The 24,716-nt window shown below is 37.8% G+C and overlaps 1 protein-coding gene across 7 annotated transcripts in view; it reads right to left on the bottom strand.

The window, feature by feature from the left end:
* The window catches only part of PPFIA2 (PTPRF interacting protein alpha 2), a 503,973-nt gene that overhangs the window by 30,419 nt on the left and 448,838 nt on the right, over positions 1-24,716 (bottom strand). For 6 of the 7 annotated variants that reach the window (XM_070370959.1, XM_070370958.1, XM_070370960.1 and 3 more), the window contains 2 exons: positions 7,592-7,673; positions 3,039-3,239 (listed from right to left, as the gene is read on the bottom strand). In XM_070370959.1, coding sequence (XP_070227060.1) covers positions 3,039-3,239; positions 7,592-7,673 — 283 coding nt within the window. Of the gene's footprint in view, positions 1-3,038; positions 3,240-7,591; positions 7,674-19,293; positions 19,303-24,716 lie in introns of all 7 variants that reach the window. The other variant, XM_070370962.1, reaches the window with a different exon arrangement.

Genomic DNA, 24,716 nt, shown 5'->3' with positions numbered 1-24,716 from the left:
TTAAAGGAGGTATGCAGCAATTAACAATGATACTACAATTACATATTTAATATTAATAAAATGGGGGAAACATTCATGTCATATTACTGAGTTTTAAAAGTACAAAATAATGTATTATGTGAAAATATTTTTATAAAATGAGAAAGAAAGTAGAATGAAAAGGTCTCTATCAAAGAGTTAATAGTGAAAATATGAATTATTTTAATAATTAGCAATATATTAGCTGTCTTTCAAATGTTAACTTCTCTTTGAGCCTTAATCAAAAGTGACTTTTCCCTCATTGGAATGCCAGAGCACTCTGCTTCTATGTCTTCCTTTTCTTAGCATGGTTGCCCTCTCTGTAATCAGGGCATACATATTTCATATCCTGTGTAGTGGTGGGTAGCATGACTTATAAAATCATCATTTTAAGGTGCATATTTATTGACTATTTACAATTTGACAGGTACTGAGTTAAGGCTTATACTATACTTAATACTGAGTTAAGTATTATCAGGAAAACCTGATAATACACTTGCTCTAGTGTGGGATGAATCAAGGATAGAAAATTATGTAGTCCTTTCTTCTAAGTATACAGAGCGATGACTCGGGAAGGGAAGCAAGCCCAGACTTTGGAGTTTGGTGAAAACTTTTTAGAGGAAGGACATTCAGGGGTCATCACTGGAGGACAGTGACCCTGGAGTGGAAAGAATGTTCCAGGCAGAGAGAAGAATGACTGAAAAAGCTAATGATCAACCCAAATCATAAAAGTTTAGGAAACTGAAATCAGGTCTGTGTTCCTGGGATCCTGATCTGAGGAAATAAAGCCTTTGAGGGGAATTGAGAATAGATGATGAAGGGTCTCATAAGCTCTCTTTACATTTGACTATTCTTTGAACAATTGAGTATGCTCTTACCTTTAACAGCTTGTGATTTAAGTTCCTTCAGTTTGTTTAGAGATTTTTAGAAAAATAGTGCTTAATTATTCAATTTTCCTTTAAGAAATAGGATGCTAAATATATATAAATTATACTCTACTTTTCATATTTAAATTGGGACTTCTGTTGCTTTTATTTTTGCAAGATTAGAAATTTTAAACATTTTTGTTCAAATTTGCTCTTGGGAGGAGAATGTTAACATAAACCAGTCATGATACTTCTCTCTCAGTTGGAAGTTACGCAGGAAACTCATCATCAGATCTGAATTCTGTAGTAACTATTTTAATGGCCTTCTCAGTTTTTATTTTAAATATATTCTGAATTACTTTTTTAGCTTCAGTAATACTTCAGCTATAGTATATAACATTTATATACATTTTAATATGCTATCAGTTCAGTTCTGTTGCTCCATCATGTCCGACTCTGTGCGGCCCCATGGACTGCAGCACACCAGGCTTCCCTGTCCATCACCAACTCCCGGAGTTTACTCAAGCTCATGACTATTGAGTCGGTGATGCCGTCCAACCATCTCACCCTCTGTTGCCCTCTTCTCCTCCTGCGCTCAATCTTTCCCAGCATCAGGGTCTTTTCAGATGAGTCAGTTCTATACATCAGGTGGCCAAAGTATTGGAGTTTCAGCTTCAGTATCAATCCTTCCAATGAATATTCAGGACTGATTTCCTTTAGGATAGACTAGTTGGATCTCCTTGCAGTCCAAGGGACTCTCAAGTGTCTTCTCCAACACCACAATTCAAAAGCATCAATTCTTCAGCAATGCTGTAAAGAGTTGTAAAGTCCAACTCTCACATCCATACATGACTACTGGGAAAACCATAGCATTGACTAGGCGGACCTTTGTTGGCAAAGTAATGTCTCTGCTTTTCAGTATGCTGTCTAGGTTGGTCATAACTTTTCTTCCAAGGAGCAAGCATCTTTTAATTTCATGGCTGCAGTCACCATCTGCAGTGATTTTGGAGCCCCCAAAATAAAGTCTGTCACTGTTTCCACTCTTTCTCCATCTATTTGCCATGAAGTGATGGGACCAGATGCCATGATCTTAGTTTTCTGAATGTTGAGTTTTTACTCAACGTTTACTCTCCTCTTTCACTTTCAACAAGTCATATATAAGAATTTGTTAAAGTATATATTTTCTCCTAAATATATCTTAGGAAAAAGTTAAAATGGAATTATATAAGAAAGATAAACAATTAAATTTTGACTTTGTGTTTCTAGCACTGGAATCTAGTACACTGGGAAGGAATATAAGAATATATATAACAAAATGAAGCCAATTCTCCAATTTACGGTGATGTTTAAGACCCATATGAAAAAAAGTTATACTCAAGTTAGCTGTGTGCCTGAAAACTGAAATAATTTTGCTTTCTTATCTTTTGCCCACTATTTGAACTTACCTCATTTTTTTTTTTTTTTTTTTGTATAAGACATGGGATAAGAAAAATCCAATTAACATCAGAAATCACATTCTTTATCAGAAAATGATATAATTTGGAGAAGGACTAAGGAAGGAATGAATGTTATTTGCAAGTTTCTCTCAGTGTTTGAATTTGTCATCTGGCATTCCTTTTTAAAATATTTTGTTCTTTTCTAATATTAAGACAGGGACAAAATTATGAGAGAAATAGGGATTTATAAATAAAAAGCAAACAGGTTTTGAGGGCAGGTAATTCACATGGTATTTATAAAACATTAAATATCAGGTACTTTGATTTATGAAAACTGCTTAAGAGGTAGTGAGTTTAGCGTTACATCTTCAAAAAGTACTGCTGCCCAGAGTTCATCTCTTGAGATGCTGGATTACATTAAAAAGGAAAAATCTCATGAAAGAATAAACTCTTGGTCTTGCTTGGGAGAAAAATCTAAACTTTAGAGGCTAGCTCAAAAGTCTATTTTGGTTGCAGCCTTCAAGTCTGATAGGAATCATAGCTCTTCAATTGAAAGCCTATTAAAAGTAGTAGCAAGGTTAATGAAGAGCAAGCTAGATCTCCTGAGAATAATGCATGCTGACATTGACATGCTTGCTGCCACAGTTCTGCTCTGTGGGCCTGGGGAGGCTGCTGTCTGCCCAGCCCTGGGAGAGGGAAGGAGCACAAAGGGACTCACAGTTCTGGATGTCGGAGGAGCTGAAGGACTGGTTAGGGAAACCATCTCCTGGATTGCTAATCGGAGCTTTAAGCGATGCAGAGGGTTGCTGATTCCAATCTCTCTCTGGATCTCAGTGTCCGATAAAGCAGACATAATGGCACCGCTCTTCACATTGGCTCTGCAGGCTGCCACATACCAAGCAGGCATTCCCAACCAGAGCTGTTGGATTGGGGGGAAAACGTACCCAGATTATAATCATAGTTAACCATTAACGCTATGTGCTACATCGTATTCTAATTACCTGACCTGTATGAACTCATTTATTACCACAACCCCATGAAAGAGATGCAATTCTTATTTCCCCCAGGAGAGAGAGAGGCATAAAGACATTAAATAATTTATTCAAAGAACCAGTTAGGCAGTAATGGAAATAAAGATTGGAAAGGTAGCCTTCAGGGTCTGCAATTTAACAACGAATTTATGAGGGATAAATATAATAGCTGCACCTCACCAAACCTCCTCTAGAGTTTAAGGACAAGAATGGCTACAAGCTGCATTTGGTAAAGGCTCAATTAACACATTTGTTTAATAAATGACTTCAATTTAGAATTCTCCTTTGGAATTCTGAGTGCTTTTAATCAAAGGCTTTAATGTGGCTAAGCGACATTTCCAACCTACCTACCTATGCTATGTGCTAATTTGTATGTGCTCAATTAGATGCTAAATAGGAAAATACTTTTTGGAGAACGAAATGATGGGCTAATGCAAGAGGCTAACAGTATAAACACCTGTAAAACATTAATTAAAGAGAGTTATGAAACAAATAATGCTCTAGAAATTACGGATTCTGATTTTTCAACTTTGCTGTGAGACTCTGGAAAGAGTTGAATTGGCAGTGCAATGAACACAGCATAATGCCCAGCACGCATCTGAAGCCCAGGGTGGATGTGCTGAGTTGTAGCAGCAGAATTACACACACTATTTTAATAAGGAATATTCTTGCCATTCCTCTCCCGCTCCCCTATGAAGAAGAAGCGGGGCACGTGCTGGTGAGTTTAAATTTTTAAAAAGCTAAAGTACTATTTTGGGGGGAGGGGTATTTTATTTGTTGGTATGAACAGACTGAGCAAAAGGAGAGTGAGAGCAAGTGAAGGAAAAAGTGAAGAACAACCATAAATCAGCAATATATAGCGTCAAGAGCTCTAGACTAAGAATCAGAAGGCTCAGGCCTTCCCTGTCATCAGTGAGTTGTACAAGTCCTCTGTACCTCAGCCCTATTTCCCTCCTTTGTAAAATGGAAGGGATTTGGCTTTATTATTTCTAAGGCTTTGTTTTAGGCAGCTTCTAAGATGGTTCCAAATAATCTCACTCCCTGATATTCCTGCACGTGTATCACCCTCTTCCTCCAAGTTGCAGCTGGACCTGGAGACTTACTGTAATGAAAAGACTGTGTGATGAAAGTGACTGGCGCTGGTGGTGAAGAACCCACCTGTCAATGCAAGGGGTGCCAGAGATCCAGGTTTGATCCCTGGGAAGATCCTTTAAAGGAGGGCATGGCACCCCACTCCAGTATTCTTGCCTGGAGAATCCCATGGACAGAGGAGCCTGGCAGGCTATAGTCCATAGGATCGCACAGAGTCAGACACGACTGAAGCGACTTAGCACACATGCAAAATGATGGGACATGACTTTCCAGGTTAGGTTACGAACAGACGGGCTTCATTCCAGCTGGTCCTCTCTGCCTCTATTCTCTGAGCTCTTGCTCTGGGGGAAGCCAGCTGTCGAGCTGCGAGCAGTCCTGTGAGATGCTCATGTGGAAAGGAACAGATGTCTCTGGCCAACAGCTAGCAAGGAATGGAGTCAGCTCAGAACTGGATTTTCCCCCAAGTCAAGTCTTGACACGACTGGGGCCCTGGGCTGACACTCTGCCTGCAGTCTTGTGAGAGACTCTGGAAAGAGGCCGTAGTAAACCATGTCTAGATTCCTGACCCACAGAAGTCATGAGGAAAAGAAATGCTACGTGTTGGGATAATTTGCTACATGATAGTAAATAACTAATACTGATTTTTTTTTTAATTTTAAAAATTCTTCTATGTTAAGGGGTTGCTTGCTTCTGTAGAGGAATTAAAAAGTCAAATTGTTCACACAATGTGGCCTGGGCTGTGATGGAGAGAGAAAGGAGACAGGTGCAATGCATGACTGACGATAGCATCTCCTACATGTTAGGCATGGGAATTGACCTTGCCTTGACAGATAATGATTATATACGAGTAAAGACGGGATTTGAATTCATAGTTTGTAACCTGAAGTTCAAAATAACTAAACATCTAAATATACCTTCACTGGACCTGAATGATTTTCACTTCTTTTCACCTCCTCTATACTAAGATATTTGGACTTCCATACCAGTTAACATTACCAATATATGGTTGCCAATACCTAGTTACCAAGGTCATTCCTGATTGTTCTGTGTGCGAAGTCGTTTCAGTCATGTCTGACTCTGTGCGACCCTATGGACTATAGCCTGCCGTGCTCCTCCATTCATGATATTCTCCAGGCAAGAACACTGGAGTGGGTCACCATGCCCTTCTCCAGGGGATCTTCCAGACCCAGAGATGGAACCCATGACTCTTAACATCTCCTGCACTGGCAGGCAGGTTCTTTACCACTAGTGCTACCCGGAAAGTCCCCATTCCTGATTAGACTTTCACAAAGTTCTTGGTGTCTATAAACGGTGTATGAAGCATCAGACTTATTTGTACCCATCACTCAGTGGGCTGTGCAAGCAAGGAAGTACTAAAGGAGGTGAAAGTTAAGAGCTCTCATTCACTGGATCACCCACCTCATTCATCATGTTTATTCCATTTTATAATTTCAGTCACTTTAGGGAACACACTAGGAGCAATTTCTGTGTGCTCAGGATAGTTTTAATTAGCAGAAACGTCACTGCCTGTCATTCCCTAGGCCCTTAATGTCAGTAAATCTTTTTTTAATAAAGGATCTGTTCATCACTTGCCAAAATAGCAGCTAACTCTGTGAAACTGTAGCTCATTTCGCTGGAGAGAAACTGCACAATGAGTTGCTCTCAGTTTTGCAGTGGGCTTTCTTAAACATTTTGTCTTATAAATTGATTTTTAAAATATAGTAATTTTAAAGACATATTCGGAAGAACAGCTGTGATCACTAATAAGCTAAAAAATTTCCTGACTGATATGAAAGAATAAAGCAAGACACAGGCTTCTTTCACTCAGTCCAAGAAAAAATGCAAAGCATGTTTTTATATTTATCTGTGTAAGATAATTTTTTAAAATTAAATGTTTTGTTGTCCCTCATTGATTAATTCGTTAGCTCTGGATTTGATATAATAATGAAGGTGAACAATTTTAGAATCCTGAACCTTTTAAAACAATGGTTTCTAATTGCCTCTGCCAAGCAACAAAAGTTCATACAGTCAGTCCCTTGGTGTTCTTGGGCTATTGGCTCCAGGACATCGCAGACCAAAATCTGCAGATGCTGGAGTCCCTGTCGGGCCTGACTATCCAGGGCTTATCATCCATGGATTTGTTTCAGATTGAACGTGTTTGGTTGAATCCACGGGCGGGGAACCCATGGATACGGTGGACTGACTATACTCCCCTTCATCTTGACATCAGCATCTCCTAGCAGCTGCCAACAGCCCACATTAGAGAACTGAATGGAAGGGGTGGTGAAACTATTGATAAGTGGCATGAAAGGGCCCTTGTGGTCAAATATGTATTTCCTTCCCCATTCTCGTCTGCTTCTGCTGATCAGGTATTGATTCATTTATCCAGGCCCTTGTATTGTGCAGGATATGCTAAATGTAGTTCTCATTTCATTAAAAACATTCAGTCTAGACCCAGAAGGGAACAAGGGTTTGTGTATTCTGCAAAATTCCAAATGTCTAAATCTAGCTGGCTCCTTCATGTTCAGGAACTATACTACAAGCAAAGGAATGGCTGCAAATGTCTTGAATCACACAGAAGTGTTAAAAATACGGAGATGGCTCTTTTCTGTTAACCTGCTGATGAGGAAGGGCTCTGGACTAATGTACTGGACAGATGCTTCCTAGCAACAACACAGCGCAAGTGTTAGTCACTCAGTTGTGTCTGACTCTTTGTGACCCCATGGGCTGTAGCCCCCCAGGCTCCTCTGTCCATGGGATTCTCCAGGCAAGAGTACTGGAGTGAGTTGCCATTCTCTTCTCCAGGGGATCTTCCTGACCCAGGGATCAAATCCGGGTCTCCTACATTGCAGGCAGATTCTTTACTGTCCGAGGAGTGTCACTCAAGAATTGCTTCTTGATTTACTCTAGATATAAAGAACACGGAATTTACTAAGAGTTTCTTTCATCTCACTGCCTGCTGCTTCTGCCACAGTCACAAGAAAGCATCAGAGTAAAGTCACAGCTATGACTGTGGGTCCCTAGATAAAGCAAACATTCTCTTTATAAGCTATTCCAGACTATGGGAAAAATGAAGACGTCAGGAACCCAGCTTTACTTGTCTCTAAACATTGGATTGGATGAGAGTCTTCTGATTTAATTCTCTTACCTCTAGCCATGCGACTACAGTGGGCCCATCCCACTGGGCAAAAGGTAATCCCTTTCTCCGAGCTTCTTCTAGAAGTTCATGCCTGAAGTATACAGCAAGGATTATTAGTCAGGTAATATGGGAAAAGATGGCTGTGATTATTTTTAATGACAATATTTTTTAAAAGCCCAATAATCTTTATAAGCTTTTAATGAGTTAATACAGAATAACAGAATTCTTTCTTTCTTTGAATAATACATGCAAATCATCCATTGATTTTATTAGAAATGAAACATTGATATCTAAACATAATCTAAACACTGATTCTCTGAAATTCAAACATTAAATGTTAATGGACTAAGAAACTGAATTATATTATCAGCAAATATCTTTATCCCTTAAACAAGAAAGTGGCCCACATATACATATTCCTGCATGCATTACAGGGTCTAAATGAAGTTTCTTCCATCTGTCTTGTCTGCTTCTCTTTATTATTTCAATAGTAAAAAAAAATGCCTGTTTATAGAGGCAGAAGATCAAGTCCATAATTTTAGCCCCATTTAAATGATACACTTGATTTTAGTGTGCTTTCTGGGTCCAGGTGGCTATCTTAGGAGTTAGTTTTTTGTATAGACTACAACATTACTTCTCATTTGAAGGGAACTCTGAGGTACATTGACTTCCATCTTTAAAAACAATGTAAGGTATAAAATTCAATAGTACACTTATTTTCATTTACAATCACTACTGGTTTTAATAAAAGCAAAGCATCTCAATGACAACAAATGGTTGTTTCTGAAAACAAAAATATGTGAAGAGCCTAGACAAATGCATCTTTAATCACTATCCCTACTACTGACCCTTGACATCCATTTACAAAACCAATTTCAGCTTGTTAATGATTGAAATAACAAGTTTGTGTTTCTTTGGAACTCAAATTGATATATCCCTGGCCAGGACTATACTGGAAAATATATTCTCTATTCCTTAGATACATTGATCTTACACACACATTTTATACATATTGTTTTATTTTGAATGTGTGTCTTTCATGCTTAGGAACTCCAAAATGAAGCATTTGATTATTTCCTGCTATCAACTGATTAACTGCTTATTGAGGTGGACTATAACATGTTAGAATATATAATAAAGATGTCTTCTAACACAAAAGCTTTCCATGTCTGCGATAGATGCTACCACAAAATGCAGCGCAACAAAGAAATGAGGAGGCAAAACAAAGATTGAAGTTAATTGTAGCTGAAGAGACACATAAATCAACTGCTTTTTCACTTCACAGGGTAATAAAGAAAGCGTGCGTAAGCTATTCAGCACCTGGGAAGGGGGACAGCGACACTGGCGCCCTGACTCCAGAGTGAAACTAGAGCAGTTCTCGAACCTGGCTTGCTCTCCTCTCACCCATCCCCTCAGGCTTTCCAATGACATTCCTGCACTGAGAACTGGGCTTTTTGAATAGCCTAATCTCACTGTTATAGAATATATCAATATATTCAATATATTGAATATAAATGAGTTGAAGGGTTAAACGACAAACCATCAGGTAATTATCGAGCACCTATTGTGAGCTGAGACCTGAGACTCACACAGACAAGCACCCAGTTTTACAGGAGATCCCTGGTTAAACAGAAAAAGCAAATACAAGAAACTGTTTAAAAATATAGTACAATTCACAAATAGATGCTAACCTCAATGAAGCACATTCTGAGTGGGATGTTTTGGAGAAGGGGTTAATATTCGTAGCAATGGAAATGAGCAGTGGAGACTTTAGAGCAACTGAACTGACTTTGAAGGGCTGGTGGAAAGGAGTTAGGGATGATATTCCAAGCATGACGAGCAGTAAGGGCGGAGGGGCAGAGGCAGGACTGAACACAAGACACATGCAAGAAAATTCAGAGTAGGTTTCCACAGAGCCCAGGAGCATTATCAAGAGTTGCAACGTTATATCCATTAGGGGGGGAAAACACTTCAGTTATGTGACAGGTGAGTAGCATTAAAGGGGAAGAAACAAATACACATTTACAACTGGTTTTTGCTACATTTAGCAAAAAAAAAAAAAAAAAGTCAATATGCACTCACCACCTAGAAAGCACATAACATTTTCACAAGGAAATGACATAAATCATACATAAGCCATTTTTGGAAAGTAGAACATTTCAATTGTGAAACTTCTAATGAGTTCCCTAATTTAAAAAGCACACCACAGGAACTGGAGTGATCCTGTTAAAAGCTGAGTCAGATAATGTAACTTCTCTGCTCATAACTTTCCAATTACTATTTGCCTCACTGAGAATAAAAGCTAAAGCAGCTGTTAGGATCCACTCTACCCTCTGTTCTCGGACTCAACTCCCATCTCAGCAAGCAACACTGGTTTCCTTCTTGTTCCCTGGACACAGTCCAGACTTTTTTCTGCCGCAGGACCTTTGCATATGCTGTTGCCTCATTTTGAATGCTTGTCTCCTGTATCTTCACATGCCTTACTCTTTGTATACTTTTAAATCTTTACTCAAATGTCACTTTCTCTCTGAATGTCTCTTCCCCTCTTTCCCATAATACCAAGCAGACATTCCTTATCCCCATTCCTTGTCTTATTTTTTCCCACATCACTTATCTTCTAACATAACGTATCATTTATGTCTCGACCTGTCATCTCATGAAAGAAAGTAAGCTCAAGGGGGACCAATGCTTCAAGTACATACTCTGTTCAGAGGTGCATCTGAAGCATCCAGAACAAAGCCAGGCACCAAAGAGGTGTTCGGTAAACAGTAGTGAATGTTGAACATGTCAGCCAGTATTTGTTTACATTTAGTTGCTTCTTGTTTCAATAAATTACATCTCATAATATATTTTTAGTATATTTTTTCCAGTCACTTTATGAGAACAGCACCCATGACAGATGATTCTAAGAGTTCGATCTGGTTTGAGATTCCTGGTAGGAATCTGATTAAGAGGCAATCCAATGAGCTCAAATAATCCTATTCTCCTTTTGAACAGAAATTTATCATACAGTTGTCTGAGAAATCATCGGACATTATATCCCATGGAAAATTTTTCTTTGTGCTTTGTTATGTTTAAATCACAAACACTCATAGCACAGCAGCTTTAGTAAGAGTATGCAAATGTCATGGGGAGCGTGTAATTTCCTTCGTTCTGTCTCACCGCAAACATTTGAAACAGCAGACCAGTGTCACAGCTCGATTACAGCTCAGAATTTTATTTGGCAAGCAAAGGAACATACACCCTCAAGGCATGAAGGCAAGCTGACCTTAAAGGAAAAGTGAAGAGAAGAGAGGCCAGAGGCCCAATTTTGGCTCTTTTCAAATGTTTTTTCTCTTCCCCCTGAGCCTGCCCTATGTAAATTGGGCGAGCCAGGAGGGCTGTTTGTTTTACCTGAGGGTCTCACTCCAGTCCCCGGACCTTCCTTTGTTCTATTTTCGAGGGCTTTTCCCTACTTTGTCTTTTAGCCACTGCCATTCTGGACTCCTTTTTCCTATTCTAACTACCTAACACAAAGATAATGAGGTAAGGGTCCAGGGGATTCTGCCTTTGGCCCTTGGCTGGCAGGGCTAAATCCCAAATAGAGGCCTCTGAACTGATACACTTGAAACTGTGAGAAACAGGTCAGACTGGAGTGGATGACTGTATGTTGCATGATATTAATCCAGATCTGCTTTTCCTTAACCCAAGGGCGGTATTAATTATGTAAAGCAATGCACTGAAATTCTCAAAGCAATATTTCATTTAATTTTTCTCTATTAAAAAAAATCTGCATCATATGGAAATTATTTAAGTGACATATATCTGGACACACTGGCTTGGGAGAGAGGCATGGTTAGGAAAATGAAGCAATATGGTTACTGCTGAAGTTCTTGGAAATCACTGAGTTTAATACATGGTGATCTCACGAGAGATTATTAAGAATGAGTATAGCATTAATTGCATGAAGGCATGCTTGTGGTCATCAGATATTTTGAAGATACTTTCAGAGAAATAGTGACCTGCAGTATTAGGAAATACTAAATTAAAAAAAAGTGACGGGATAAATAGGCATTTTGGATACACTGGTGTTCTCTGCTTTTGTCTTCCTTCCTTCCTTCCTTCTTGCCTTGCTCCCTCCCTTCCTTCTCTTTCTCTCTCTCTGTTCCTTTGTTTCTTGCTTTCTCCCTTCCTTCTTCCTTTCTCTCTTTTAGATAATCTAATATCTAGCCATCCTTTCCCCTCAAATCACCTACATCTACCCATCACTATACACATGGGCACCCATGAAGTGAAGTGAAGTGGCTCAGTCGTGCCCGACTCTTTGTGACCCCCATGGACTGTAGCCCACCAGGCTCCTCCGTCCATGGGATTCTCCAGGCAAGGACTGGAGTGGGTTGCTATTTCCTTCTCCAGGAGATCTTTCCCACCCAGGGATCGAACCTGGGTCTTCTGCATTGTAGGCAGATGCTTTGCCGTCTGAGCCACCAGAGAATATTGGGCACCCACATTTGTTTTAAATTTTAGAACAGATTTTAGAGGACAGTCAGTAGCACTTCCTTGTACAGGAAGTTTCAGGTACAAGACTGTCATTTCCTGTGTGGAAACAAAGTACTGGTTGTAAAGGAAGGTCAGTTTGGAATCAGAAAAACTTCTGAGTTGCCGAGTCTTTTCAGCAAACACATTCTTGTCTGCAGGAAAGAATGCCATTGCTGCTGTTGCTGCTAAGTTGCTTCAGTCGTGTCCGACTCTGTGTGACCTCATAGATGGCAGCCCACCAGGCTCCCCCAGTCCCTGGGATACTCCAGGCAAGAACACTGGAGTGGGTTGCCATTTCCTCCTCCAATGCATGAAAGTGAAAAGTGAAAGTGAAGTCGCTCAGTCGTGTCCGACTCTTAGCGACCCCATGGACTGCAGCCTACCAGGCTCCTCCATCCATGGGATTTTCCAGGCAAGAGTACTGGAGTGGGGTGCCATTGCCTTCTCCAAGAATGCCATTAGATTTCCCCAAAGGCCTCAGACTCTCTTGAGAAGGGTGTCAGTGAGTTACTGTCAATGGAATGCGGTGCGTCGAGAAGCACATGGGGAACACTCAGGGGTGTGAATAATTGGCAAGTTCACAGGGAAACGTGCTGAAGGCAGCCTGCACTTGCTGCACCTGATCCGAAGACAGGAGCAAAGCGTGGGCACCCTAGTGATATCTACCACCAAGGACATCTAGATAAAGGGCTGGAAATGTCTAAAAAATGTAAATCCATCAAGGGCATTTTCTGGGCTTGTAGTTCCTAAATCCTAATCCAGACTAATTTAAGCAAGTATGGCTTTGCTTGAATGATTCCATCCAAATAGAAATGTCTGGTTCCTCCTTTCTAGGTTTTATATCTTCAACTGTTTCAGTTTTGACCTCACAAGTAGAGTATGTTTGCGTTTCTTAGCTTTGTGTCTTTCATACTGAATGATATCCATATGCTTTCCTGTCTTGTCTTCCCACTGTGTCTTGTTTTTCAAGACACAACAAAAACGCTTTCTCTCTGAAACCAGCCTACCCTAGACCTGGAGGCAATACTTAGTACTTATTTTTTTAGGCCCCTCAGTACCAAACAATTTTCCCTAGAATATCTTTAACATTTTGCTGAGTCAGAAATTTTGTTAGTTTTATTTTGTTTTGAGGTCAAAAATTCAATGCATAGTAGGTCTATAAGAATCTACTGACTGCCTGCTGACCCTAGTCCCAGGGTGTCCGCAGTCCCTGATCTCATGCTCTTATAGTTTGGGAGAACAACTTGTAAATCAACAAATTCACTAAGATGTTAAACGCTGAGAAATGAAATTCATTATTCAAAAATTCACAACCCTGGGGGCAGTGAAGTCTCCTTCTCCATATTTTTCCCAATGTGGATGGTTCGTTGGTATCAGTGAAAAGAGAGTCACAAAGAGTCAGCTTCCTCATGTGTAAGATGAAGTTGATAACAGTACCTATCTCAGAGGGTTGGTATGAGAGTTAAATAAGAAAATATATTTAATGTGATGACAACTATAATGTGTACAAAAGAAACAACCAATAAATATGAGCTATTTATTATTGAACTGTCCTCTGAAAATCATTCAATAGTTACTCAAATGCCTACAACACAATCATCAACTTGGATTACAAAGACTAAACCTTCCTTTCTAATAATCTTCCCTGACCTCTAATTAGACCTAGAAACTTACTTTGCCAAATAATTTGAACATGAATAATTCCATCTTTGCAAGTACCATTTTCTAGCAATAGTAAGTTGTTTCTTGTCTTTGATGATCAAAATCTTGAGTGCTAGCTAAGTTGCTTCACTCATGTCTGACTCTTTGTGACTGTAGCCCGCCAGGCTCCTCTGTCCATGGGATTCTCCAGGCAAGAATATTGGAGTGGGTTACCATTTCCTTCTCCAGGGGATCTTCCCGACCCAGGGATCGAACCCAGGTCTCATGCCTCAGAGGCAGATTCTCTACCATCTGAGCTATCAGAGAAGCTCTGGGACACCTAAATCATAAAACATCCTCTTATTTTTGATCATCCCAGATCCCACAATGACTCTTTTATCTTTCAAAATCTGGAAATTCATAGTGTGAGCGTCATTCATAAAGACTGTTTCCTTCTTGCCTGCGTGTGTGTTCAGTCATGTCCAACTCTTTGTGACCCCATGGACTCTAGCCTGGCAGGCCACTCTGTCCATGGAACTTCCCAGGCAAGAATACTGGAATGGGTTGCCATTTCCTACTCCAAGGGATCTTCCTGACATGGGGATTGAACTGCGTTTCTTGCGTCTCCTTCATCGACAGGCAGATTTTTTACCACTGTGCCACTTAGGAAGCCCATTAACGGCACCAAATGCATGAGGTTCATCTTCCTCCCAAGACTAACATTCAGAAGTAAGTATAGTCTACTGCACCATGCATCTTTGCTTGATCTAGCCAAGAACATCTTTTGAGAGATTGCTGTCTCGTAATCCATGAAATTCTCAGTGTTGACAACCATCCAGGATCCTTGGTCGAAGGTTGACTTTTAAGTATTCTATGTTTTTGTTAAGATCCAACTACTTATTACATCTTAATAAGAAGTAAGAATTTTGCTTATCAGTTACACAGATTGGCTGCAGAAAGAGATTAAAATGTCCTCTCTAAAATTAAATATGATATTTTGTAAATTGATTGGCTACTACCAAAGCTTTTGTTCAAACTCATTTGTAGATCATGGCAGTGAACTCCCAGTCTGCCTCTCCGGTGGTATTCCCTACTTCTCATCCTTGTTCCACCTTCCAGAAAGACCTTTCTAAACACAAATATTTTTGGAAGGGTTGCCTGCTTTAAAAACTTCAAAGGGGGAGGGAAGATTTTAAAGCAGGCAACTAAAAATAAACTTCCCAGGTGGCACAGTGGTAACGAATCCACCTGCCAATGCAGGAGATATGAGATGCAGGCTCGATCCCTGCATCAGGAAGATCCCCTGGAAGAGGAAATGACAACCCATGCCAGTATTCTTGCCAGGAGAATCCTATGGATAGAGGAGTCTGGTGGGCTACAGCCCATGGGATCACTAAGAGCTGGGCATGACTGAGCGCACACAGAGAACTGAAAATAAAGGTCATATATCTTGGCACAACTAAAAAGACCCTTGGTGAAATGGCCCTTGGATTTCTCCCAGCTTCTTTTGCTCAACCAATACTGCAGTGCTTGCTATGTCCCAAATACCTCATTCTATTTTTTTACCCTCCATGACTTTGTATATGCCTTTATCTTCTGCCTGGGACATCCTTCTTTGCACCATAATTGTGGAAAACTCACACTTATATTCCTGACTCAGTCTAAACTTTATCCTTCCTGTCAAGATTCCAAGACCTTTCCCAGGCAGAATTCATTTTCTCTTCTACGAGAGAAAGAGAAATTTGAATACATATTCTGTACATATAATACAAATACATATATTTGAAGAGAATACATATTCTCTTCAAATATTATAACTTGTATACATTCTAGTTATTGCACTTGCTGTATTTCTCATTTATGATTTAATATTGTATTTAAATGTAATTGAAATGTATTACAATTGACTACAGTGAGTAATTGAATCTATTGTACTTTCTTGTTTATATGAACCACTTCATATTCTGAGATAAAATATCATGGTTTGAAAATTTTATGTTTCTGTATGCAGACGAATTAGGCTTTGGATCTTGGATAATAATTGCTGACATGCATTTACCACTTACTCTGTGATACTGAGTGACAGTGTGAAGCACGATCCTTAGTGCCTTATACGTATAAGTCATGAACCTTCACATCCAACAAGATACATGCTGATACACATTTGCAGATGAGGACACTGAAGATGAGACCACTTGGAACACACAGTCAGTGAGCCAGAGCCAGAATCTGAGCACCAACAACCTGGTTAGAGTCAGCCTCTTACCCCCCACATTATCCTTTAGCTAACTAACCTCTCTGAACTTTTCACAATCATGAAAGGAGGATGGGAGTAACCATGTCTTTGTTAAAATGAAAGGCAATGATGCTCTCCCACCTTTATTTCTCCTCTCATTGTTCATTCACATGTAGACTCACATTAATTTGATTTCTGGTAATATAGATAGTCTTTACCACCTTCACCATCACACATCAGTTCCCAACACTATAAGATAAAAAAGGAACCTTCCTTTTCTTGCTGTTTCCTATTAAAAACAGGTTCTGAATCTTGGCCAGAGGAAGGAAGTTAGCCCCATTTATATAATCAGGATGGAAAAGCTGAATTTGTAATTTGTTTCAGTTTAATTTTGCATTATTGTAATACAAAGTAATTATCTGGTTGAAAAATTTATCTTTAGGGTTTATTTATTTACTGTGGCACACAGCAAGTACTTACTTATTAATATAACCAGGAGAAATAAATGACTTGATAAGAACCAAGAATGAAATGTAAGTCAAAATAATTTGACAGTTGAATCTACTTAACAGTATAGTACAGAGAATAAATCTATACATAGTTCTAAAAGCAAATTTATATAACTTTGCACTATTATTAATTATAAAATGTATCCTATTCCTATAAACTTCAACAGTGAAGAGGGTAAATAAAACATGATCTCTTCAAATTTCAACCAGACAATGGGTTATAATGCCATTTTTCAGAAATCTATATCTATTGACCAATTCTGTGAGAATCAAAAGTACAAAAAACTGTTTCAAACTCTGGTCAGTAAACATGAAGGAAATATAGCACCATGTCAATTTTTTTAAACATATGTAAGTTGAAAATATATATATATTAATTAACATAATTATTCTGAACAGAAATATATTCCAAATCCCAATCAACTGCTTCAGACATTGATTACCTAAATATACACATTTAGCTCCATAAAATTAAGAGTTTCAAATCCAACATTAACAAGGTTGACTTGATCTGAAAGCGCAGCATGCTGTGATTCTGTATGTGGGTTAGTGCAAGTGTACATGTAGGTATATCCTATTTGGCACATTTTCACATGTAGTACATATAAAAGTCCATTGCACATTTAAGTGGTGCTTTATTTAGATCCTCAGATGCATGCTACATTGCTTGAAACTGAAATTATTTGAATACATAAATCCTAAGTTCATTCATGTTGAAACCTTTTTTTTTTTTTTTGCAAAAATGGAGGGCAGAGCCTCAGGAAAGAAATATATTTGTGAATTTGAGTTGGGATTTACATAATTTCACTCCTCATTTTATTTTGAATTTAATTACTTTCAAAACCGCTAAAAAGGTGTAAACACACACATGCATGCACAAATGTGATGGAGCAATGCAGTTACTCATGCTGTTGTTGACAGCTAGCGGGGCTTGTATTTCTTCCCGGTAAACAATTTCCCTTTTGCAGTACACTGTGGTCTGTCCTCCCCAGTCCCTTCCTGATTGTTAAATAGGAACTTACTGGAGAGACACTGGGAAGTTTGCAGGTTTATTTGGAGGCCATTTAGACTAGACTGCTTTGGTGCTTCATTAATTTTGTGTCCTCTTTAAATCAGATTTGAAGTTTATAGTTCTAAGCTTCTGAGATTATTTTTTTCCCATACTCTTGTGAGTATTAGGAAGTTGGCAGAAAGTACAGATAATATAAGTCATTCACTCAAAGGTATGCAGAAAACACATGGAGCTTAAAGTCTTGTCTTCTGTTCCTAATTCAATATTCTTTCCACCCAAATCTTCCCACATCTATGCTATGTTCGTACTGTCTTCTCCTGACATTTAACTTCCCAAGCTTCCTTTAGTAATTGGACCAAGGAAATGATTTTGGGGCCTTAAAATGTTTAAATTCTAGGAGCATGCACAAGACAAGAAATTAAATTTTAGAATTAAGGTAATTATATCAGTTTCTTAAAGTCCACAGACATTGATGTATTATGAATTTATTATTTTTCAATATTGCATTCAAAAAGAAAAGGGAGAATAAAGTTTTTTTCTTGGCATTATTTTTCTCATGAAACTTAAAATCATTAGAAAACAGAAGGCCACTATTACATGATGACATGTAAATAATTCTTTAAAATCCAGGGTCAGAGTATTGAATATTTTAAAAAAGTAAGGTCTTACAATTTGCATTTGGCCAATGTAGTTGAATAGTACTCCAATCACAGTTTGCCTTGCATTTTAAAGAACACTTCCTAGAGCTTTCCTTAATATAAATTATCCTAACTTAAGAAAATACTGCATTGTTAAATAATTAGTAGTAGTAATTATATCTTAGAGTAGGAAAAATGTAACAAATGTAAACCAAACTAATAAACAAAGCACATGACCTGTATTGGTGTATAAAATATCCATATTGCCCATTAGTGACACTTTCCATAGCTTCCTGAAAAACTGCATCTCAGTAGAGCCGGAGCCATTTTATTTGCTCCCTCAAAATGTTTTGCTTAAAGTGTAAAAATCAATACCTCTCTCCATCTAAAGTGTTTTATAGCTCATCATGTTGTCCATGTGGGCATTTATAGAAACGTAATACTTTATATTATGCATAAACTGAAGCCTACTTGGTTTTAGAAATACATAACATATTCTAAATTTAGTTCAAAAAGCAGGATTTGAAATTTGGAACAGTAATCTTAGTAATACACCTTTCAAAGCTTTAAGAATTAACTCATAGTATAGGAAACAGGAGAAGGAACACATGAGACCAAAGGGTTCAGCCAAAACCAAGGATTACGTATAAGTTCTACTGGGGGAGATTCAACATTTAACCCTCTTCATCAAAGGGCAGTTCTGGTAACTGACAAATAAATTTATCTCTTGAATATAATGCTAGTGGAGAACCATGAAGCACTTTGAAACACACAGGCAGAGTCAGCCATGCAGCATAGTCAAAAATACCCAAGTGACCTGCAGCTATTACTTAAGCCTCACTGAATGTCATACTCACCCCTAGAGAGTGACTTAAGAACTAGGGAAAATGTCATCTGGATTGTCTTTTGATGTGTGTCTAGTAGAACTGAAGAAATTGAAGTGTCTGAAAGGCCAACATGATTCATTTAAATGTGAACATTTCTCTGAACCAATGATTCCTTTTATGGTAAGAAAATGAATACACTTCACAATTTTCATTTTAGGTCAGAGGCCGTGCAGCTTGTGTTACAACTGAAAGGAGAAATACTAAAGACAAAAGAAAAAGAGGATGGTGCTGAAAATAAACATGTTCAGCAGCCATTGTGATTCAACTTACCCTGATGTGCTTTTCATGAGATGGAGGAGGACAGATGAAAAAGAAAAGCACACAAATGTTAATGGATACATTTCAATCCAAAGAAAGCCATGGAATAAAACAAGAGCATCATTTCAGATGTGCTAAAGCTCAGATATGAGAAAGACATGGTGTTCTGTTTTTTTTTTTTTTTTTTTAATTTCACCATGACACAGATACTCACTGCATCCAAAAGCATAATCAGGCTGAAGGCAGTTCTAATAGTTGACCAGTAGTCTGTCTCTTGAAAATGAGCCACTCTGAAACATGCATGACCACATTTTCCCAGCCTATAGTAAACCCCGGGAGGAAGTCAGGCAGCTTGTTAAAGAAGATTCTTCACCTCGGGCCACTCAGGTTATTTTACAAATAGAAGCAGTAACCTATTAAGTGATGTTTGGGATCTCAAACAGATTTATAAGCTTAGAGCTTAAGAAAAATACAGCAGACTTCTGGAAAGAAAGTGACTCGAAGAAAGCACTGGTTTGAGGGTGGGTCTATCTGGATTCTGGTTCACATACATGGTTTGATCAAAATCACTGGTAAGGTTCTGATGTTCAATCTCCCGAACTTAATTTGAGGCAAGAAGAAATTTTCACATCCTAGTTCCATAATTTTATTGTGACATTACACATGTGGTATAACAATAGTAATAATTATGTGCCAGTAATCAGGTCATGAAAAAGTCCTAAAAAATTCTGTCAGTCTTCTCCCCTCTAGAAGAGTAATTCCTCCTCCTCTATTTAAGCTGGCAACTGGGTGTCTTTAAGTAGACACATTTATTTATTTGGACAGATGTTGGTAAACATTGCTCTGAGGGGGAAAATGAACTAGATTAGTTCACCAATGTTACCAGATGTCATCACAGAAAGGTTGATTTTGTTGTGGTGTTTGAAGTAGCCCACTTGTTCCCTGGGGAGAGTAGAGGCACTGGGAAAATATGGAATTTAAATAACCCAATAAAAAGCCATGAGAATATTATTTTAAATTTTTTTATAAAAGCATACTAGACCAATTCTTAGAAAAATAAAATTTTACTACATAAAATATAGTCAATGTAACAAAATATGAAGCAGAGACTCCTATCTAAGAAATGAAGCAAGTTAGAGAGCTCCCTTTTTTAATTACACAATCATTATAAAGAAAAGCTGGAAGTGCGATGAACACCCTGCACGTGCCTCCTCCAAATGCATTCATTCAGAGAAACTGTGTATTCTTTCACTAAATGTGCATTTTGGAGAAATGCAGTTCTTTGACCTTAGCTTCAGAACAGCTGGGACCAGTTTTTAAATTTTTCACATAAACAAAAACACAGCAGCCCATACACATTGGCATCTCAATGTCCTAAGAAACTTAAGGCATCTTTCTTGCATCATATATGCAACAGAAAGGAAATTAAGACCCAAAGAAATACATTCTAGGTGGTTAGAATGATTTTCCTGTCAACATACCTGTGAACTCTTTGATGAGTTATCAGAAAAAAGCAATTTCTGAGCTCTCCATGAAAACTATTTTTCATGAAGCATTTGGGGCCAGTTATTACCATGGACAAAATAATCTTCCTCAGCCTACAAGTTACCTAGGCATTGCTCTCTAATAAAGTTGAATAAATATGCACACAGTGGAATATTAATTTTTTTCACATATTTATCATTTTTAAAATAGGAAATCTGTACCTATAGAAATACCCTAAATATAAAACATGAGAAATTGTGAAAATAAACAGGAAATACAAACATATGACTCAAAAAGTATTGCTTAAAGTTCTAATATATTTATCAGTATGCATAAGTTATCTGACTTCTCATAGTTTTTACTAACTTTCTTCTCCTCCACAGGCAATTAATTTAAGAGCAATCTTGACTAGCTATTTCATTTTAGAATTAAGTATTTCAGCTCACAACTTTCAAAAAGACATGTTCTGCAACGGACAAAAAGCTGTAATTATAAATGACTCTTAAGAGAGTTTGTGATAATATATTATAAATTCATATCAGAGATAATACATATTTGTAGTGCTTTTGGTCTAGATAAAGACAGTTTTTTTCTTATAAAAATTGATATTCTTTTCTACATGCAATTATTTATAGGAACATATAACTTATTTTTTTCTTTCTACTCCAGATTGTCAAAATTATGAGAATACCAAGAGAGATTCTGTCAAAAATTAATCTTCTTCATTTAAAGACCACTGTAGTACATAATAGACAAATAATTTTTCACTGACCTAGAAAAAATAGGTTTTAAGTTACCCTCTAACCAATAAGAACAAGTCAGTTATTGGCACAATATTTTCCTTGGGAACATCAGCATACATCCAGGCACAAACAAGAAGATATTATCAACTAACATATATCTTATATTTAAAAACAGGATTCTTAAATGTTTAATTGCCTCACTTTAATCTTCTAGATCTTCCACTGAATGAATGAGCCGTCTATTTATAAACTAGTTAACTTTGAATGCAAAATTTCACATTAGAAATATTTATTAAATGAACTTCATATGTGGAATGTAGTTGCCTTTTGCTTCTTAAAGTTCAAGTTAACGACTCAGAAATTTAAAAAATCAATTGTTAACAATTGAGATTGAGGAGTGAACAGATAGTGACTGAAGTGAAAAAGTAGAATGAAGAAATGATTTCCTTTAATAGGTGAAACTTGAGCATGTTTAAATGCTGATGACCACAATCCAGAAGAGAGGAGGATTGGAAGAGAATTTGAAGTACAAGTGGGAAACTGGCACAACCAGACAGACAAAATAAGCAGGGATGGTCTTAAATGAGAAGAAATTAACCTAGTTTGCTGTGTTAAAGCAGGATGGGGGCAAGAGTTAGTGTGAATTCAGCAGCAAATAATTCAGAGGACTGAGGTGGTCTCTTTCTCTCTCCCTCTAGAGTAGAATGTGAATGCACCTGCAGAAGACACAGGTTTGAGGACAGTGGAGGTCTCTGACAAAAGCTGCAGAGAATAGAAAGAAGACCGGTAACAGAAAAATATTGGGAATACCTGGCAGTGTTGAATTCCCACATGAAGCTGATTCAAATTCCCTTGCATTAATTTTCTCTTGTAGCACTCAGGTAACCCAAACATAGCCATGGAGAAAGAAAAATTCATTGGTGACTCTAGTTATGATATGGACATAACCAAATGAAAAAAAATCATGGGTTTGGAATTTCTGAGCATGGTGAAATTATGGTCATAGAATCCAAGCGAAATAGGGAGATAGAAGAGGACCAAATGCAGCTGATAGACTAAAAAGTGATAGAAGTTTTTAAAAAGATGATAGTAGAAGAAGTTGATAAAACCAAGCTGAAAGAAGGAGATAGGAAGGAATGATATGCATGAATTAGTAACTTCTGAGTAGGGGTGGTCTGGGAGCAACGACAGGATTCAGAATATAACATAGGATGTGTCTGACTTGGAAGAGAGAATGACATTGGAAGTAATGAAGCCATGAACTTAAAGGTTAAGTTGCAAACAGCTGATTTATGTGGATATAAGAGCACCCAGGGATGATAGCAGAAATTGCTTTATATACAGTGATGGGATACAGATAAAAATAAATAGCCAAGCACATTTATAGTGATCCTTATAAATTAAAGAAAATGATTCAGAAGTGTTAAGTATGGTTTATTATACTTCTACAGAAGTAATTTTTCTGGCTGAGAAATCTTTACTTTTTCAAGAATTTTGTTATTCTTTTGCCCGTGATTATATTCCAGTCAAGGCCCAATTAAAAAATTTAAGTATGTAGAATCTGAAATAAATACATTTAACTGTATGCTGTATATATATGTAATATATATATATGTATCAATCAGTTCAGTCGCTCAGCCGTGTCTGACTCTTTTTGACCCCATAGACTGCAGCACGCCAGGCTTCCCTGCCCATCACCAGCTCCCAGAGCTTACTCAAACTCATGTCCATTCTGTTGGTGATGCCATCCAACCATCTCACCCTCTGTTGTTCCCTTCTCCTCCCACCTTCAATCTTTCCCAGCATCAGGGTCTTTTCCAAGGAGTCAGTTCTTCACATCAGGTGGCCAAAGTATTAGAGCTTCAGCTTCAGTCCTTCCAGTGAATATTCAGGACTGATTTTCTTTAGGATTGACTAGTTTGATCTCCTTGCAGTCCAAGGGACTCTCGAGTCTTCTCCAACACCACAGTTCAAAAGCATCAATTCTTCAGCACTCAGCTTTCTTTATAGTCCAATTCTCACACCCATACGTGACTACTGGAAAAACCATAGCCTTGACTAAATGGACCTTTGTTGGTAAAGTAATGTCTTTGCTTTTTTAATATGCTGCCTAGATATATATATCTGTGTGTGTGTTCAGTCGCTAAGTCATGTTCAACTCTTTGTGACCCCATCGACTGCAGCATGCCAGGCTTCCGCGTCCTTCACTATCTCCTGGAGTTTGCTCAAATTCATGTCCATTGAGTCAGTGATGCCATCCAATCATCTCATCCTCTGCCGGCCCCTTCTTCTGCCTTCAGCCCTTCCCGGCATCAGTTATATATATGTATACATGCATACATATATTTTTTGAATGAAAAGTCTCTTGTTATCTATTTTTTTTATAAAACCCTGTCAATAGGATATAGATAATCACTGACCTTAGAAATGTGGGAACAAGGTAGAGAAGCTTGCTTCTGAAAGGCTAACTTTAAATAACTATGGGCAAAAAGCACATCTTCAAAGACCTTATAAAAATACCATATAGAGCTAATATAAGCTTCTATATTATGGAAACAAATATAGAGAATACCTTTTAGATCAAGATGTCAGTCAGCATTATATTTGAATGTATCCTAATTAGTCACTTTTTTCTTTTCTTTTAATGAAAGAACTTAATCATCCTTACTGTTAGACACCGACTTTGAAAATTTTATTGGGACAAATAATGTTAGATTGATTCAAGCAGACATTTACATTTCTTACATAACTTATTAGTAATCATTACTATACTTATATCAAACTTTGGTGATAGTATGTGTGGCTAATTACATTAGAAAAAAATCAACTTTATAAAGTAACTACACTACTTTGAAATTACCTCCATTTCTCATTCTTAAATAAGTGTCTGATTTAAATACATTTGTTGCTAATTTGGAAGGATGGGATGGGGTCAGATAAGAAACTAATTATTCCCTATGGAAAAAACTATGCTTCTCTTTTCAGAGTATAAAGAGAGAGATTCTTTTTTGACTCCCCATGGAGACTATTTAAAATTAGATAGGAGACTTAAGATCCAGCTGAAAGTTTGGACTACATAATCTTTAAATTGCAGCCTTATCCTGAGATTCTAAATAGTTCAGAGAAAATAGGGCTCCAGAGGTCTGCACCTCTGTATACCACAGTGCTTGGAAAGCTGTGTTTTTTCATTGTGGAAGCAACAGCATT

The sequence above is a fragment of the Bos mutus genome, chromosome 5 (assembly GCF_027580195.1).
Source record: "Bos mutus isolate GX-2022 chromosome 5, NWIPB_WYAK_1.1, whole genome shotgun sequence".
NCBI classification, from domain to species: Eukaryota; Metazoa; Chordata; class Mammalia; order Artiodactyla; family Bovidae; genus Bos; species Bos mutus.
Note: the sequence above shows the minus strand (reverse complement) of the source record. Positions and strands in the feature narration are given on the sequence as shown.